Source organism: Gasterosteus aculeatus, chromosome 10 (genome assembly GCF_964276395.1).
Source record: "Gasterosteus aculeatus chromosome 10, fGasAcu3.hap1.1, whole genome shotgun sequence".
Taxonomy (NCBI): Eukaryota; Metazoa; Chordata; class Actinopteri; order Perciformes; family Gasterosteidae; genus Gasterosteus; species Gasterosteus aculeatus.
Genome location: NC_135697.1, coordinates 1652472 through 1672840, shown reverse-complemented (window position 1 = coordinate 1672840; position 20369 = coordinate 1652472). Strand labels below are relative to the sequence as shown.

The 20369-nt window shown below is 42.1% G+C and overlaps 1 protein-coding gene across 1 annotated transcript in view; it reads right to left on the bottom strand.

Annotated features, from left to right (window-relative positions):
* thsd7aa (thrombospondin, type I, domain containing 7Aa) overlaps positions 1-20369 on the bottom strand; it is a 108419-nt gene that overhangs the window by 13639 nt on the left and 74411 nt on the right. Inside the window, exons 9-21 of the mRNA XM_078080685.1 lie at positions 19202-19317; positions 17671-17803; positions 17217-17320; positions 15307-15501; positions 14773-15039; positions 12730-12908; positions 11772-11905; positions 11275-11428; positions 10604-10745; positions 10345-10460; positions 10155-10272; positions 5195-5340; positions 2677-2851 (exon numbers count right to left, since the gene is read on the bottom strand). Coding sequence (XP_077936811.1) covers positions 2677-2851; positions 5195-5340; positions 10155-10272; positions 10345-10460; positions 10604-10745; positions 11275-11428; positions 11772-11905; positions 12730-12908; positions 14773-15039; positions 15307-15501; positions 17217-17320; positions 17671-17803; positions 19202-19317 — 1979 coding nt within the window. The remainder of the gene's footprint in view (positions 1-2676; positions 2852-5194; positions 5341-10154; positions 10273-10344; positions 10461-10603; positions 10746-11274; positions 11429-11771; positions 11906-12729; positions 12909-14772; positions 15040-15306; positions 15502-17216; positions 17321-17670; positions 17804-19201; positions 19318-20369) is intronic.

Sequence of the window (20369 nt, the reverse complement as noted above, 5' to 3'; positions counted from 1 at the left end):
TTCAACAATAGGAAACGTAGTCTTAGCGGTTTTAAAATTACACCAAGTTTATTTCAGATAATTCCAACGGAAGAATACAAGGCGCAGGGAACTTGCGCGTAAATGCCACTTAGAGGTGGGTAAACTCTATTTAGAGGTGCGTAAACGCTATTTCCAAAATTCCAGAGGTGCGTAAACGGCGTTTACGTGCGTTTACCCTCCACTACAGCCCTGATCATCTACCTTCGACTAGTCACAAATACATTCATGACAACAGTCGTTTGGTGATAAAAAAAACTACACAGATCATTCAGAGCTGTCAACTACATTGGATTGAAGGAGCCTGCGCATATTTTAAGTCATTATTTAAGTCATTTATCTCATAATTTCGACTTTCTAACCCTTCTTTTTTTGTGGCGGAAATGGACGGAGAAAAGGGTTTTAGACTTTAAATAAAAGTATTCGACATTTGAAGGAAATTTTATGTTTTATTGACATACGTGACCATAAACAAACAAATGAAATAGGGTAGTACGGAATTATTGAACTCACTGGTTCATTGAAGCTGATAAAGTTAGAAATGGTCAACATGGCTGTTGCTGTACCGTTGGAATTAGATTTGTGAAAACGAAAATGAATAATTTATCAAGACAATAGCCAAAGATGGAGGAAGTGATGCTTTTGCATTGACAACTAAAGGCTGGCGCATGCTTCTGCGTCTGCGTCGACGCACTCGTTTCAATTCATGGTTCAAAAAGTCTTGCGTGTGTTGCAGAGCAATTCACTGCCAGAATAACAGGCGGAGTAACGTGTTTTGTTGAAGACTACCTAGAGAGTCACGTCTTTGTGTGTGGAAGTCGTTGGTTGGTTTATTTATTTATCATAGACTTTATTGCCCCGTGCATCGCCACTGCTGCTTTTCATCGCGGACACATTTGTCCCGTATTTTCCTTCACAACTTTGTGCACCTCTCAACCGGCAAACCGACGTTTGCAGCGATCTCCCTCCATGAATGCAATCAGCTTATACAGCTCGCCAATGACTGGTTGTATAAGAGGTCATATTTACGCATTTCTTCCGACAAAAGCTCTTCAATCTGATCCGTTCTCTCGTAATCATTCTTCGTTTTAATAATGGCGGTGTCGGGCTATGAAAGCGGAAATGTGAGACTCCGTAAAAGGATGTAGTTAGCGGACCAATCACAGCCGCGGGAGTCGAAAGCGACGCAAGCCTAGAAAAATGGCTCGACACACGCAAGGAGGTGTGAAAAGGCACGCAAGGGACACGCAAGGGGGTCTTGCGATCTGAAAACGCAGAAGCATAAACTAGGCTTAAACAGGAAACGTCGAGGTTTACTAAAATATAGAATATGCTTATAAGACAGTGCTGTGGGCCAGAAGTCCAATTTTCACTAATCAAACCAATTTGAACCTTTTGAGCTGAAAAGCCTGATAAAAAAATAATTTGAGGCAAAAGAAGATTGGCTGTTGTCATTACTAAATGTATTTTTCACCCTAAAGAGTTTTTTTCAAGACAGGATAGGACACATTTCATTACAGATACAGATTTAAATATAAGCCTCACTTACAGTAAAAGGTTGTTTGGTGGTTTGGTGAACATATTTCTACACATTCAGTTTATCAGAGCCAGAAAGGTATATCAAATTGATTGGATAAATTTAATAAGTATAACAATAATCAAATATTCTGTTAATGAAACTAGGTTTATATCAAAGCAAAGGTGTTCTTTTCTGATGTCAGAATGAACACAGGAACCAGATTGGACAGTCCTCTTTGACCTTGTGGTCTTAACTAAGCCACTTAACTTGATTACACCCACACGCAATCCAAGCTGGAGTAATCATTGTAAGTATCCACATGTAGAGACACACTCGAGCAATGCTATGCACACACTGCAGCTGGTGGTATAACAGCCAGTTAGCTTTTTAATAGAAGCTAGGTAGCGGCAGAGAGGTTTTCAGCTCTCCCCTGTTGACATCATTGTGCGGCACACTCTGGAGCTCTTGAAGCTCCTACAATCAAACACACTCATCAGTAAGTGCTTTGTTGTCACCATGTAAACCTGGCATTGGCATTGTTGGTGTTGCACAAAGTATTGACTACTATGGGACGACATCATACAGACACTGTCTGGATTATGCCAGATATTAACCTCGAACTAGTTATACCCAAATTTTTGACAGTATCGGGACACCTTTCTGCTTTTTTGGCTTTCCGTTCACAGTTGACTTGGACAAATCAATGTAGCCTTTCGCTTTGTGTTAACAGTGTTGATGATTCTTGATTTATATAAAGTTTAATGATATTGCTGACAAAAACTAGTAACAGGTTTTTTAATAGACATATTGGATTTATTTCAAAATTGACTCACAAATATGTGGGATATGAATTACAATACAATTTTTTCTAGCTATAAGTTTCAGTGAATGAGATCAGCCCCACTGTGGTAATGTTTCAAAGTAAGTCAAGCTAATGTGGGATTTTCTACAACCTTGTGTTTCTTATCCAGTTGATGTAATTTTCAGTAATGTTGCTACATTCCAGTAGATTTATTTATATTAGTTTTCAAAAGTACATGAATCCAAAATTGTAATGATTTTTAAAGCAATGCCTGGGAGATTGATGCAGGGATGACTTAATCTTACTATTCACCATTGTGAAAGTATTGTCTGCTTACCTGGACAAGGTACAGTGCAGGGCTCCTGCAGGACAATGTGGGTGTCCCCGTCTACTGAGGGCTCCAGATCTCCACACAGCTCATCATCTACCAGGCTGCTTTCCTGCTGACCTGACCCATCTGACACAAAGCATGACACGTTCCTGTAGCGCTGTCCTTCTCCACATTTCGCCCCCTGATTGAATACAAAGACAAATAGATAGACAGGTCAAGCACAGTATGTGGGGAAAAAACCAATACCTCATAAAATGCTATCATTGAGCGTTGGCCATTAGTTGAAGCTAAAACTATCCAGTTGGGCTTTCAAACGAGTCTTTTTTCCTGGGCTCTTTGTAATTGCTTTTTGGTCCCCAAAAAAATCAGCAAAACAATTCAATTAATTTTATTTTGTACAGCCCAAAATTGCCAATTACAAATTTGCCTCAGAGGGCTTTACAGTCTGTACACACCCGAAACCCTCACATCGGCACAGGAAAAACTCCCGAAAAAATGCATAAGGAAAGGAAAATACGGCACAAATATGTCCACAAATATGTCCGCAGAAAAAAGGCGATGAAAAGCAGCAGTGGCGATGCACGGGGCAAAAAAGTCTCTGACAAATAAGTGTCCCCCCTGGTGGGCCGCGCAGGTGGGCCGCGAGAGGTCATTTACAATAAATAAATAAATAAATTAAAAAATTAAAAAAAAATTCAATTTTGAAAAGTTTGAAATCAATAAAATAAATAAAATAAAAATGTATGATGCGGCATATTAGTTATGTGAAGCATTAATTGATGAAGCACAAACAATTTAAACGAACAGATTGGTTAATCGGTTGATCCATAATGGTTGTACACCGCGCTCAAGGCGCTCTGCCAAACCTGACAAAGCTCGGTCTACAACGGCGAGATGCTGAGCGGGCGCTCAGGCGCGTGAGATATGGAGCTTGTTTCAGGGCGCGTCGGAGAAACAAAGCTGTCGTTCTTGCCGAGCACTTCATGAGATTAAAGAGCGAGAGACGGCGGCCTTTTCTCTACAGTAGCTGAACCATCTTAACGGGGAAAAAAATAGAATAATAATAATAATAATATTCTAAAAGCAGCCGAAGATTTAAGGCGTGGATGGCGAGGGGGACGGCGGGAGCGGACGCACCTCACGGCATCGATCGGACCCTGAAAGCACCGTCTCCAGCGTGAGAAGAGATTCTCCTCGTGAGCAACGAAGTTCACGTTTCGCAAGCGAGCAAATACCTCCCTCAGACAAACTTTTTCTCGCTCGAGACAAATTTTTGCTCGCTCGAGACGGACTTTTACTGGCGGATGTTTGATTTACGCGCGCGCATCAACCGGATTTGCGCTCTCGAATTTTGACAGTGATTTGCGCTGATAGACTGCAGTATCTTATGCGCCTTTTTGTGCGGAAAACACGGCACATGAGCTCCGGAGAAAATGGTATACAAAACATATATTGTCGGTTAATACATTTTTAATCGGTTAAATTCTTAAGGTCATTTAGTCATCCCTAGTTCATGTTTTGATCAGAGTTGTGATTAAAGGTTTGGGTGGGCCGCAAAAGATTTTCAGATTTCAAAATGGGCCGTGGCATTCTTGAGTTTGGGAACTGCTGCTCTAGGTAGTCTTCGACAAAAAACGTTACTCCACCTAGTGTTCTGGCGGTGAATTGCATGCCCAACCCTTTTAGAACCATGAATTGAAACAAGTGCATCAACGCAAGTGTGCGTAAAGACGCAGAAGCATGCGCCAGCCTCAATATTCTTCTCAAGGTTACTGAGCAAGCAATTAAAGATAAACATTTTTGGAATGTTTTATTTTGAAAGGTTAAGCTTCACCCTTAATTCTAATCACTCGTTCTCAAATGAAAAACAGGATTTATTAAACCTTTTTTTTTTACAAACTTGTGCCGTGGCAAAATTTGAGCATTCATACGCCATGAAAGGTCTAGATCTAAACGGTGGGTATTTAGGGAAAGGGAATCTAATGTCCACTATCGACTCATACTAAAGAAGCCTTTTTGAACCACGAATTGAAAAGAGTGCGTCGACACAACTGTGCATAAAGACGCAGAAGCATGCGCCAGCCTTAACGTTAGATGTTGAGTGTGGTTAAACTTATCCCCTTCAGTTTGACACATGGAGTTGAATTTCCATCTGTTCAATAAAACACAGTAAGGGTTTTGAATAATTGTTTTCTCTCACGAGATTTAGGGTTAGGGTAAAAGAGGCTAAATACTGTTCATACTAAATTCTAAAAATACATGCGTCTATTGTTATGAGATTTTAAAGGTTGAAATGGTAGTTATATTTTGGTCACAACCTGTTGGTGATGAGTATTTTAACAAATATTCAATATGTTTCTGTAGTCATGTAAAATGCCATACACAGTGGCTTTTAAATGTTATTTTATGCTAAGTTGAGTAATTCTGAATTCTGATGCCCGTGTAGTCCCAATCATGCAGGGAAGCGGCTTAGGGGATACAGGGGAAAATGTTTTGACTGACAGTAGGACAGAGGCCCTCTCACCTCAGACTTGCATTCTGACCAGGCACTGTATCTCCAGCTGTAGCAGGGCTTCACAAGACAGGGCTTCCACTGCTCCAGCTGGGACGGGCAGGGCCTTCCATCACCCTGGGGGGCCTGGATCACTGTCCGCCTCCTCCACAGCTTGCCTGCAGTACACCAGTAAAAAAAGAATGAATTATGTATTCATGAGGACATTGACACGAGGAAGACATTCAGGTCGAAGCAGCTGGTAGTGTGTGGATGATGAGTGATTTGGAATAGCATATTGTCTGCCAAGGTAATAAAAACAATGGCAGTGAAATTGTTCGAGTATAACTCATGTAAAAGTCAGCACAATGAACATTTTCTGTAATTTCTTGTCATTCTCACAACAGTGTATGATTGCGTGAGTAAAAGGTTTGAAAGTGACAATCAGTTTAAAAAAGGGGCACCAGCAAAAGGAAACGTTAACCACATGTGTGACGGTTTCCCTTTCAACACAACAGTGACATTGGTCATTTTGGTAGTCAGTGGCAAACAACCTGTTCTATTATGAGTAAGTGCTATCTTAATGGCAGTAGATTAAAGGTCACTATGTGAGAATTTCTACAAAGCTACGCTAACCAGAGAAGCATTGTACTTTTCATCGTCAACTCTCATTATCTCAATCATGTCCATGTTGTGTACATACATACAATTATGTCACCTGATTTTGTACCAATTTTATTATCTACTCTTTAATTTCCCCATAAACTATTATTTTAAGAGGCATGATTCAACACTTTTGAAGCTTCACCACACTCCCTGTAGCCATTTTGAAGATTCAGACCCTTTTGTTATCTTCAAATTGAACTCTTTGATTGGAGGATATGACTGTACAGGATAGTAGGAGCGCCCTTCAACAAATTCCCTCAACAATTTCTCCAGATAAGGGATGTGAGGAAATTCTCAATGAGCTGCTGTCTCCAACGGAGTCTGTGTGATTTTGGTGCACCGTATCTCCTAAAACAAATATGAATATATCAGCGATGATACTTCAATTGAGATAAGATAGGAAAGTAGGTCATAAATAACAGAAAAATTGTTTTATTAAATATACATGTTGTAAGTTAAGGCTTATAGTAGTAAATGAAATATATAATCCGCCTCCTTTTATTTTCCAATAAATAATAGAAAATTTCCTGCAGCCAAAGAAAAGCAAGATTCGATGTCAATCCCAGCTTGTGTTCTCCCAATAAATGGTCATCTAAGTGCTGATCAACTGTGTTGGTAGGGCTATTACTGTCCAGAAACGTATTTTAGCCTACTTTACACAGCCACCACATTGAAAACAGTTGATCCAAATACCCAGACCAGAGTAAATCAGTAAATCCTGAAAAGCTCTGATGAACTATTAATTACAAACAGTCTTGCTGAGAGCTAGGTGACAAAATTGATAATCAACGTCAGGAGCGATAAAGCAAACCGTAACAAATCCAATAATGAACACATATCTACTTAGCTGGCTGCATTACATGACTTTTCGGCACCTAGGATGGACCAGCTGAAAACTAATGGCTGTACCAAAAAACAGTCTTAGGGCCTATAGAACTGTGCTTACACATACTGCAGAAATGGGGCCCCAGAGTGCCTTTCAAAGGGATTTGGCTTGTGCTTTTTTGTTCACTAGTTGCATTGCAGAAGCCGCTTGCCCCCTATGCCGACAGGAGGCATTAGATTGTATTCCATTTGCAGTCTCCCTACGGGAACTCACGGCAGTGATGGGGTTGGCGGTGGTTGGTTGTGTAAAAAAAAAAAGTCTGCGCCAGCTGTCACTATCAGTGTTTGGCTCGTGATCACACATCATCGTGATTATCTATGCACACAAGTTGGAAAATAGCTGTTTTTTCTCTCCGCCTGATAGAAAACAGCACCTTGCTGCTTCCAGATGGAATAATGTATTTGAAATCATAAATCCAGCTCATTTTCATTTATTGCTCGCAAGAAAAATGAACCTGTCCATGAAATGAAAAGAAACACATGTAGGAGGAAGCCCTCTGCTCCTTTGGCCTAGCTGATGTTTCTCTGTAGGAGTAAAAAACTATCCTTCTCGCCATGGGACAGATTAATGTTACCACAGTAGCTAAGTCTGTATCAGTTTCATATCTACTATTTGCTCTTGTTGCATCTGGCAGGATGTGCTCCGTGAGCCCCAGAGCACATCCTTGTAATGGACCGTCAATCAATGGCGTGACCTAATGAAATTATATGCGCCGTCATTATCCCCTACTCAGTTGGTATAGGGCTCTAAAATCTATGTTTCTCACATCATGAAGCGTTTCTAGTTTCCACCATTACTGTAGAGGCCAGCCAGTAAGAGCTGATCACTGCAGCAGCAATGATTGGAAGCATGATGGGAAAGCTGTGGGAAGAGGCTACAATGCAGGAATTGCAAATAATAGCATGGGCTCTGTAAAAGGGTATGTGTAGTTTTTCCAGGGTATCTATTAACAGGCATGAAATTTGATATTTATAAGATTTCACCATACTGTGGTGACCCACAAGTAATGCTGGAGAGACATTCACCAAGGGACTGTACCTTTAAGGGAAAGTGTTTTTGATGGGAGGTTTTAACGTGCGTGTCCGCGGTAGTTCTCACGTTGAGAGTAAAGCTGACTCAACGCATCTCCGTCTTCTGTCTCGTCAGTTTTCACTTTCCACAATACTGCCATTAAGAAGATCTCTCATTAAGCCAGCTTTGCTTTTTTTAAAACTGAACCACGCAACAGTGGCATAATACTGCCTCAATGTTTGATTTCGGAACAAATGGTGGTATCACAGGTTTAGCATCAACGTCTACTATATTGTTCTTTAACTTAGAAGTAAAACATCCTATCTACTCTGGAAGCGGGTCCGTTTATGGTGTCTGCCGTGGTGAACCACCATGTTTCTAAGGTAGCCCAGAATGGACAAAGCAAACACTGCTTATACATAAAAAGTATTACACTATAGAAGGCATGATTATGAAATTACAGCAATGCATAGTGACTAGCTGGCGTCTGACTGCTGTCGTTCCTACACAGTGTTATTGCATTAAGAAGATCCTGTGAGCAAGGGGAGCAGTGTTACGATTGTTGTGCTCTTGCTGCCTCACGTTACTACAATCTTGGAAAAGGAGGTGCGAGTGTATAGTGCAGTTACCTGCAATCTGCAACCAAAGGAATATGCTTTCAAATCTTACATTTTAATTATGTCGTTTCTCTAGCAATCCGTACCTACGTGACACCTTGGAGAGGTTCCTGCCTCACTCCAATGTGAAAACGTTTTGAAATTCCAAAACCATTAATAAAATTGTAATACAGCTTAAGTCTGGAGATCCTGAGTGACATAGGTGGGATTACAATTCTTTAGATAATCAAAAAAGAGTAGTAAGTCTGGATATTTGAAAGAAATATAATTAACACTGTATGGTCTGAAAGCATCAACCATAGAACCTCTGCTTTTAGAAGAGATGGACAAGAAGCCTTTGAATTGCAACCGGGCACAAATCTGCTGATGGACATATTGTAATATTATCGTGATTTTTCTAATCTTCAGTCATTTAATTTCTATGAAGGCATCAATCAAAATCATCTACAAAGTCTCAACAAAGATTTAGAAACGTTGCTCTGGGTTATTAGCCTCCCAGTAGCTAGTGCTCTGCCTGCATGTGTAACCTTTTATTGAAAGATTTACTTTGTTTTTGATGCAAAAAATGTTTTTGGCATTTTCATGATATTAAATTTTCAGCTCCGTGGTGTCTGAAGGCTTGTATTCCTTATTATGCTACCATGCTGTTGTTAATACTACGAATACTGCACTTTTGACTTTCAAAGTTTTTTTTTTTTTTCCCCTAACGATCAATCTAGCAACTGTTCTCAGGCTCCCTATGGCAGATGGAAATGCCTTTGAGCTTTTTAAAGTGGATGCTGATGTGAATTATTCATTAAAATGTGTTTTTATGGCTCGGGAAAGCTAAACCAACATTTGTGGGTATGAAATCTGGAGAGGTGTTCTGTGTTGAAACAAAAACTGTAACCGAATGCTCGGTACATTCCCCTAGATCAGGGATGTCAAACTCATTTTGGGTTTGGGCCAGATACTGCCCACTTTGAAGTGGGCCAGACAATTAAAAATCATAAGGGGTGGGGGGAGGCGGGTGCCATCACGCAGATGGTCTGGCCGACAGGTGGGGGTCCAACGCAGGGGTCCCCACACTTGAGCTTTCAGCTCGCGGGCTACTTTCCAATCCAACTCATGGCGATCTACCCCCCCGGGCAGTTCTCCCGAATAATAATAATAATTACGAGCAGATAACCAAACGGAACAACAAAACAAATATAAATATAAAAGATATAAAAAAAACGAGCCCTTCGTCTGTCAAAAGCGATCGCGCATGCAAGGTGACCTGACGTGATAATTTTTTTTTTCCCCCCCAAAGGAAGGTGATCTACCGGCACCGCGTTGCTGAACGACCTGGTCCTCCTGGTCTAAAGCATGCGCTCACTCTCAGAGGGAGAACCCCAGTGGACTTTTTAGGAATAGCAGCAACTTTTATAGAAACGCAATTTATGTCTTTCTGTAATTCTCACAATAGCAAAGTCATCCGGCGGGTCGCACTGGACCCCCCCGCGGGCCTTAAGTTTGACACCTGTGCCCAAAATGATCTCTGGTCATCCATTACATTTACTTTACAGATTCATTATTAATGTCAGCTCTACCAGTCATTCCTTTATCTGAAACTAAGGTTTGTGCGAGTTAGAACATGAAACCCACATCCAAGGTGATGGCCGAAATTGCTACCTCTCGAAGTGCCCTTATGTTAGATTCATTATTGATCCATAATATTCTTGACCCAAAGAGTCATTGGTGGGTCAATTTGCTGTTTGTGGGGTCAGCGAAATGAGCCTACCCATTGTTGATTGGCATTAACACTGTTAATGTGCCTACTGCACACACATACCGGCCAGCCCACAGGTGTGCGTGCACTCAGACCACGTTGACCAATCAGACAGCTGGCAGTTGACTGGACATTCCACAACGCACAAAGAATTCATCTGCCATCTCCTATCCAGGCCCAGCTGTAAGGAAAAACAAGGTTACAGTTACTATTTGACAGAAACAAATACCTTGTTAAAAGAAAAAACAGTCACCTCTTCACAGAACTTGAGGTCTACAGATTTGCTGTCGCTCCGCACACAGTCCAGCATGCGGGTTTTGATGCCATTTCCGCACACCGCTCTCTCGCTGAGCTGACAGGTACTCCAATCTGCACGGATAACTTTCATCAGCAAAAAAATTCTGAGACAAATGCACCACCAGCATTACATGCGTTGCAATGTAATCCAGCCTGAGTGTGGCTCGATGTTGTTAATTCCCATGTCGATGATAATTGCATTATATGGTACTCACCAGTGATGTTGTAGGAGTAATGGAAGCAGTTGCTGTTGAGTTTGCAGACTTGTGTCTCTTGAGTTGAAGGACACTCCTTCCCCTCTCCAGACTGACGAAGTGGGAAAGCGCTCCTCTCTCGAGAGCTGTTCCCACTACATGGCTGAGGAACAGAAGGAGGATCCCGGCTTAACCACAGGATTACAGTATGTGCACAAAAACCCCTCAACTCAACTAATTGACCAAAGCAAAATGATGACTTTTCTCAAGGTCACATACTGTATGTCAACATATGATGTATATCACATTGCATAGGAGCTCTATAAACCATCCCCCCTAGGTTTTTGATATTTTATGACCTGAAAGGACTGAATAAATAACTTAAATTATTGTTAATTAATTGAAGTGAGTGTGCTGTACTTAGTTGAAGCATCTGGTACTGACAGCCCGCAGCTAAATGGTATGGTGAATATTGTTTGGATATGCATGAATGATAGTCAAGAGCCTTGTGGATGGCAAAGTGTTTATATATTATTTCTTGAATCTTTTCTAAAATGAAAAAAAATCTCATCTCATTAACCGACCTTTAGGGTCAAGTGCCCAAAATGCTTTGAAAGTGACAGTTTTAAGAGACTTTTTACTTCATATCTAAATAAAAAGCATTGACAGAGAAAGTACTATGTCATTTTTACCAGTGGACATGGGTTCCAGGCTCCCCAGTCAGACAACACACATTCCTCTGGGCAGGGCAACTGGCCGTTGCGGGCACCCAGAGGTATCTCCTCTGGATCACACAGGTAGTCCTCCACCAGCTCAGAGGGCCCGTCTATTGAGTTCAGCATACATCTAGACACAAAGGGGTTCAGGTTTGGGTTCATCTTGTGGCATCATGTTCTGTGAAAGGCATTTTGTCTGATTGACTAAACTGTAGGCAAAAGCCACTGGTTTCTGAATTGAATGGCCTCAGATAAAAAGGTAAAGGCTGCGGCACAAGGTTTAACATGCAAAGATACAGGGATAACTCACTAATGCACAAAGAACACAATAACAGTACAACTACATACAAAACATCAGATGAATTTTCAAGTGAGCACTAGTTGATAAATTGACACCATACAATAAATAGTTTCTTGTAGGTTAAGGAAAGCCTCGGGTCTGGCTGATATGCTTTGACATTGCTTCATCTTACCTGACTTTTCTGGTCTGAACACCTTCCCCACAGTTATCCTTCAGGTCCACGTTGCTGACCTTCCAAACACTCCAGGGCTCTGCTACCCAAACATACTGCCCACAGTCACTGAGGCATGGCACCACCTCATACACCTGACATAAATAAACGGGACAGTTAGGATTTTGTTATATATCTTATATCCTAAAGCTCTGGACTGTATTTTTATTCATTTGACATTAAATAAAAATAAGCAACAGGGTACTTACTTGAGCCTGTGGATGGAACCCATTCATCAAAGAAGAGAAAGGAAAAATGAGAGTTTATGATTATTGTACCAAAAGTGACCTTTCTCTGGGATTGTAAGAACATAATGGCGCGTTTCCACCGAGCGGTACGGTACAGGTCGGGTCGGTACCCTTTTATTTGTGTCTCCACTGCCAAAAGTTTAGAATGGTACCAAAAGTCCGAACCGTACCGTACCACTTTTTGGGTACCCTTCCGTTGGGGTACCTGACCAGGGTGGATCTAGACTCACTGCAGAACGTTGATTGGTTGAAAGAGTTTCGTCCTTTGCGCGGAAAGACAACACACCAGGCTTTCAGCATGTAGCCTTTGCTCAAACAAAGATTGTTGTCTCCTTGTGACAAACAGCCACATATCGAGAAGCAAGAACAGGATCGGCTGTATGTCCTCCATTGTTGTTTGCGGTTAGCTTTCAGTTTCCGCGCGATCGAATGACATCTACTTTCCGTCATATACTGTACCAGTGACGTTATCACTACTTTCTGGAATACACCACGCCTATCAAGTAAGGGTACTGTTGGCGGTGGAAACGCGCGCCAAATCATGGTTAACAGACCTGACCCGTACCGACCCGACCCGTACCATACCGCTCGGTGGAAACGCGCCAAAGACACATTCAGCCTCACCGAGATTCAGGCAGAATATTTTGATAGAAGAATGAGACCTCTCTCACCTGGTTGACATGGTCCAGTTTAGGGCACGGCCTTCCACCATTGTAGGGCTTTTCTCTGAGCCACTTGGAGCGAACTTTGACCCCACTGCCACAAGACTTGCTGCAGCGTGACCAGTTGGACCACTCGCTCAGTTTGCAATCAGATGGACAGGGGATGATGCAGGCCTCCTCGATGTACCCTGTATTTATTGCATGATAACAGGCTTACTAATTCGAACATAACAACTGACTCCAAAAATAGACCACCAGTCTCTGTGACAATCTGACTTCTCAAGCGAACATACTTGCTGTCACTCACTGATGAAAACTCCATCTTTAAAAATGTGTAATGCCTTTCCTGACTCCTAGCATCTGAATCTGCTGCTGTAGCCAGAAAAACCTTTTATAAAAAGGCTCCAAAATCTGAGGGAAAGCAGCAAGCTCGGTATCTTTTAACAGTCACAGCCTCAACCAAGCCGCCACATACTGGTACCAAAGCAAACACAAACACACTCATTCCCCTAAGTGCTTTGATGTTTGTCCCAAGGCTAAAATGCAGAATACGCCAGCGCTGGTGATTCATAATTGCCCTTTCTCCCTTTTTTGGTTTGTACTGGGAAATGTTAATACAGCAAAGTAGCCTCACAAATTTGGGCAGCAATGCATCCCCAAATTCTCATGTTGATTTACGGGGAATGATCAGAGATATTGGGATGGGATTACGGATTGAAAAACAATGTTTTTTGAGATAATACGTATATATTAAAGGACCCATCATATGCCCATTTTACCACAAGTTGGTGTCTTAATGAAATGTCTGTAACATACTTTGGTCAAAATACCACAAGGATCATTTAAAACAGCACCCTTTTTACCCTGTTTTGAGTGCCTGTTCCTTAAAATGCAAATGCGCCAACTCCCCCCCCCGTCCCTCCTCCGTCACGAGATGCGCTCGCCTAGCTGTTGCTTGCCTAGCTAGCTATTACCTTTGTAGAAATATGGCTACTACATCCAAAGGTAGAATCTTGCAACCATATCGGTTTGAACCAGAGTCAGACCCTGAGGAAGACAACAAGAAATATAAAACATAATGTTCTTTCTGATGTTAATCAATTGTTCTTCCGCCCTGCGGCCAAACCATAACAAAAGAAGTTGTTGGGCTGAATTCTTCCAGATGTCCCCAACTGGGCTTCCAATTTTGATCACGTTCGTATGTTCCTTCTTTCAGAATGGTAAGTAAACTGTCACTTCTACGTTTCTTTTTTGTATGTACCTAAGGTCTCACGGTCTTGTTATCGGTGTTGAGAGCATAGTGATGTTGGCGTGTCTTCTGAGGCTGGGACGTAATGTACAGATCTCTGCGGATCTCTGCAGCCAACCACAGCGCATCTTGAGGGCTTCATTTGCTTTATGCTGCTAGCTATCCGTGGTTTGCAAAAACTAAGTGAAGTGCTTTGGCAAATATCGTATCTATAGTGAGTGTAGTGGGTGCGTGAAGGATGAGATGGAGGGGCATGTAAGAGAGACTTCAATTTCATAGTGACGAGAGAATGATAAGGAAGCTCATTCGCAGTCACTCAAGCATGACATTTCTGACAGACAAGAACCATAACAAATCGCGGGAGTTGTTTCCTCCCCCCCCCCCCACAGAGTTTTGGGATCGGTAGACCTGCCAGATACCCAAATTAACGAAGCACTAAAAAGTTGGAATTTTAATAATATGCCCCCTTTAAGTGGGTATCTCCTACAGTGAGCCTGGTGCATGATTATAAATAAAAATTACAGTGAGAACAATTCACAGTAGTTAACATCAGGGTCTGTCTTTTTTCGAAGGCCACGTAAGCTTCATCCCACAATACAACGACTGTCGGTACACAACGTACAAATATGAGCATCATAGAGGCCCAGATTGAGTTCTCTGACATTCTTTGACAGACACTTTGTAAGAAACTTGTTCGCCACTAGAACTTGATTTGTTGTAATTGTAATCTATACTTTACAATTTGACTGTTAATGCTGCTGTTTGTGCACATGGAGAAGGATTCTTGAGCATTCACAACTCACCATGGCTGTTGCAGCGAGAGGTCTCCACTATGCGATTGTCCTGGTCGTAGCACACCATTGTCTGGTAACGATATCCTTGGCCACACTCTTTGATATCACCTTGGACCTTCATGCCCAGTTGACCCTCCATGCGCCCCCCCTCGGGTAGGACGCAGTCTGACCAGTTGCCCACAGGCTGGGCGTTGTATTTGTTACATGGGCAGTACTGCGTCTCACTTTGGGGGTACATCTGGTTGTTTTTACACTGGTCACGCTTTTTGCTCTTTCCTGGGAAAAAAAACTAAAACATTAACCATTATCCATAATAAGGTTCAGGTAAATTATGCAGTTTAATTTTGGAGCTGGTTCCTTGAGGCCGCTTAGTGACTGCTCCCTGTGAAACTGCAGACATTTAGATGTAGAAAAGGACAGGGTTGTTTGTAGCTGTCTTGCATTATACAAATAAAAACATGCCATTCACTGATCTTACTCTGATCTTGACTCTTTGGTGCATGTCCTTTTTAAGTGAGATTGAAATCCAAGTCTGTCACTCACCGATTAGCATTCTCTTGCGAGTCCTGACGCCCACGCAGTCGGCTGTGCAGGAGGAGAACTTGGACCAGCTGCTGAGTTGACAGTCTTCCTGGCAGGGCAGCTGGCAGGGCTGTGTGAGAGGCGGCATGGAGCTGGCTAACTTAAGACAAGCTTCAACGTCTGACAGCCCACCATCCTGCTTCCGGCACGAAATGGCTGCAGTGGTGAAAGAGCAAAGCAAGTTTGGTGAGGGAAGGAAAGTTATCACTTTGATGTTAATGATGGCAACATGAGTCATCAGTGTGTGTTGCGTCTAACGCTCCAAACTGACTCCACACTTTCATCCAGTGTCCTGAAAAAAAACATTTTAAATACATTCTCAATGCATTAAGTACCTAGTGCACTGTGCATTTGACACATTATTGGCTAAACAATGTCACCTTTATTACCATCGTTCTGCTGCAATGTTTAGAGAACAAGTTACCATGACATGGTTTATGATAAAAAGAAAATTTCCTGTGGAAGTTTTGATAATTTGTGTGACAAAGTGGGTGACAACTCACCTTTGTCCCCATGTTGGTATGTGTGTTGGATGCTTGCCATGCTCGGAAGGTGTGCTGGAGGCTAGACTGGAGGGCAGGCAGTGATGCATAGTGTTTGTGCAGGGGACGATGTCAGCAGTGACATCATTGGGTTGGACCAGGTATACGGGGGGGGGGGGCGAGAGTGTCATAATGGGTGTCACCTGTGCACATGGTGCAACCTGGGGCGGGTTGATTGACGGCGCTATAAAGGTGGAGGACATTGACTGTTGGGGAGGAATGGTGGAACAGCCGTGTAGCTGAGGGCACGTGATAGAAGAGGTTATGTTGAGTTTATTAAGTTAATAAATTAGGCTTTTGTTGTGTTGTTTATCTGTTTAATGAGACGTGTATCAGGGACCTTCCTTTTTACAAATAAAAAAAACTTTTTTTTTACCTGGCCCAAGTCCCACTTGTCTGCATCCAACTAATTCCAGGATTCACTGAACGTGATCCAGGTTTAAAGTGTCCATCTTAATTTTAGTGGAGATTCTTTTTAGATTTGCACAAAAGCATGTGATCAATACATTTTTAAACCAGCAGAGAAATATTATCTTCACCTAAGATGATGTTGACTGTATTTTAACTATTAAAGGAGTGATGCACCCTGGACAGAAGGGCTGCATTTACCGGTAGCTGACGTTCATTGCATTTCATGCTTCATTACAACTTGAGGTCCAGTGGTTTTACCCCTTAATAAATTATATAACGTGTCCAGACATTATTTTTTCTATTAGAGATAGCTTTCAAATACATCTAGTGGATCAAAAGGTATAAGTGGAGGACATCATGGAAATACCACTAGTTAGATAAAAACGCTAAGATCCATCCATCCATCATCACTAAGCCCACGTTTCTTAACCAAATACAAACATTCATGGGACATACTAGTAAGATGGCTATTGTCTTCCTCATGTTGTATCGAGTGAGTGGTTGAATCGAAGAGGCTTGTGTCTCTCTTCTCAGAATATACTATTACAGGTAATGGAGGAGCAGGATGCTCATCATTGGAATCTGATAATGGTCTCAGGCTCTGAAACAGGAGACTAATGGTTTGCCCCCACCCTCCTCTACACACCCATCTCACCCTCTCGCATTTAAACCCATACTTCAAGTTTATTGGTTTACTGTAGTTGACAAGGTGAGATTTGAGACTCAGTTACGCTTGAACTGAAATATTCACATTCCTCATCTCAGACTTAAGACATCATCAGGTAAATTAAAGTTGTATTCAAGCCCCAGGCGCTGTTTTGATGTCCCCTGCTCTACTATAGGGTCTCACATAGAGAGCATGTATACGGAAGGATCTGATCATGTGTAGTCTGTTCATGTGAGTGTGTCTGTCCTCACCTCGAACCTGCAGTCCGGGCCCACATGTCACCTGAGCTCCAGGACTGTCCTGACGAACTGACCATGGAACCAGCTGGCATCTTCTCCACTTGTGGGTTTTCCATCTAAAATGAGGAAAAAGGTATCAGAATCAGAAGTGTGTAGAAACCAGGTGGGGGGAGGTTTTGAATCCTGAAAAATAAGAAATGCCTCTCTATCAATTAGTGTTCCAATGTGATGTACATAATCCATAATCAATGCCATGATTAAAAGAGTCAAAAGTATGAATGTCAATGTCAAGAGAGTTAATGTGAAGGTAGCATTGGACAGCATTTAAAACTACAAAAGGGCACATTTTTGTAATCCTTTTGTAGTTCTTTGGGTAATATGAGGACATCCTTATCTTCCAAAATGACTCACAACTGGGACTTGTAAGTCAAAATGCTTGCAGGTTTGTAAATGGTGAATAGCCTACCTGTATCCTTGACAGACTGATGGAGCATCACACTCTCTCTCCTGCGTCAGAACTTCAGGACAGTCCTGTCCCCCGTTGGCTGGTATCTGGATAATAATACGTTTCCTGTACTGCTTCTTCTTAGAGTTACCGCCTCCGGGAAGACAGAAGAAAACAGGTGTACATTTGAGAGTCTAGTTTTAGCTAATGTAGTTCATGTTGAATGTACCACTTTTCAAAAAGGTACTATTTCCTATATTTTATGAGGGACCGTTATGGACTTAACTATTGAGAGCCTCTTACACATATTAATGAAACGCTCTTACGTTCGCTATTGAAATACTCTCGCGCACACTACTGAGACTTTTAGACGTACTGTCACGGTTTGGGTTCACGTCCCGTTTTATTTTGTAGTTTTCTGCCACTTGTGTCCCTGGGTAACTTCACTTCCTGCCTTGTCCTGTCATCCCCTGTGATTGTCTGTCGTGTCATGATTGTTTCCACCTCTGTCCAATCACCTGCACCTCCCTAGTGTATTTAAGCCATGTGTGTCTCTTGTCACTTGCAGTGTCATTGTTTCGTGTTCGGAAGTTCTAGTCAGTGTTCCTGGTTCCTGGCCCCGTTTTTCCCCCTTGGCCTTCTTTACAACATTCAACATTCTACACACAACAACCCATAATGACAAAGTGAAAACTGTTTTTTGCACATTTTTGCAAATCTGTTAAGAATAAAGAACGAAAACATAACATGTATATAAGTATTCACAGCCTTTGCCATGACACTCAATTTAGCTCAGGTGGATCCTGTTTACACTGATCATCTCAAGGATGATCAGTGTAAACAGGGAGAGAAATTCTACAACTTGATTGGAGTCCACCTGTGCTAAATTCAGTTGATTGGACATGATTGAGAAAGGCACACACCTGTCTACATAAGGTATCACAGTTGACAGTGCATATCAGAGCACCCACCCCATATAGATACACACGGTCATGGTTTGGGTTTATTTCCTGTCTTATTTTGTAGTTTTCTGCCTCTTGTCTCCCTGGGTAACTTCACTTCCTGCCTTGTCCTGTAATCCCCTGTGATTGTCTGTTTCCACCTGTGTCAAATCACCTGCACCTCCCTAGTGTATCTAAGCCATGTGTCTTTTGTCACTTGTGGCGTCATTGTTGAATGTTTTGGATGTTCCTGGTTCCCGTCTGCATTTTTGCTCCTGGCCCTTTTGGATTTTGACTATTAAAGTGTTTTTGTTTTTGAAGTCTGCGTTTTGAGTCCTACCTTCTCTTCGCACCCTGACACACACAACCATCTCTACTAACGTCCAAAGAACTCTCAACCTCCTTCATTACAGAGATCTATAGTAAAATAATTATTTAAGGGTTGTCAAATGCCTTGACCCATTGCCTTCAATACCTCTACCTAACAATTGTCAATTCCAATATTTTGATATATTTCATGACTTGAATGCTTAAATGCACTCCCTCTCTTGACACTTGTGCTTTTGGTCGTCTCACTGTGTCTGCTGAGGCCAACAGAGAGCCGGAGCTACCTGCTTGACACGTTGCTGGGCAGAGGCTCCAGTCGCTGTATGGGGTGACGATGCAGTCTCTCTTGCACGGCAGCAGGCAGGGTCTGACGGTGTCTGGGCGGAGACTCTCTGGACACCTGGCAGTACATCATTGACACGCTCAGGCAAATACACAGAAACCCATTTAATGTCCAATAGAGATGTGCCGGATCAGAACCAAAGGAACCATGCTGGGAGATCACTGAGAGACTCCCATTGTGCCAGACTTCAGCTCTGGATTATCTTTGTGAGACTTTGACTGTGTGTGTGTGCGTGCACGCTGGGGCATAGCATTGTGAGGACAGGCAATTTCTTTTGACAATACTTGTGTTGTGATACATCTTCTATGCTTTATCCCTTTGCATTCGCTTGTTGCTTGTGAAAATCATCAAAAATAGGAAGTTTCAGCCAAGAGTATACTTCTAAAGACAGTAAATTTTACTTTAACAACGTGCATGCATTTACTGCCAATTTCTGTTCATTGACTTTAGTCCTCCCATCCTGGTCGCAGCTGCTGCTATTGGTGAGCGAGGGTGCGACTCTCTCCATTGATGTGAAAGTGTGTCCCAAGGCTGCTTGGTGAGCAGCCTTGTAACAGGGGGCTTAGCAAGCGTAGGAATAAAAAGTGATATCAATTTCCATACACAGCGTGGGAGATGGGGGGTGGGTTGTAGCTGCCAGAATAACGATCACTTTCTGTTGAATAAATACATATATAATTCAGCAGCTCATCAGCTAACACATCTGTTAGAAAGTAGCAAACCAACCAGGAGAACCAACTGCACAAAATGGCATAAGCAAACACTGTTGCAACTAAAAACTGAGAATACCTTTCACTTCTACCAATGGAAGCCACCTATAGGTTACCATCAGTCTGGCAATAATTTTTCCTGTTAAACAATTTTTTATAATCAAATAAACTACTTTAACATGCTAGACTGGAAGTGAGTTAAGAGATAAGGTGCTGCCACTGTTGGGATTATTTTCCCCTTCCATCAATTCAACAGGCTGGTACAGAACATCACCTACACTGGCCTGTGCCCTAAAATAAAATAATGCTTTGGATCTCATTTCTAAGTTTAATTAGCATATGGATGCAAAACAATTCCCATTAATATAAACCCTCACATCCTAGTGGTTTGTCGGCCGG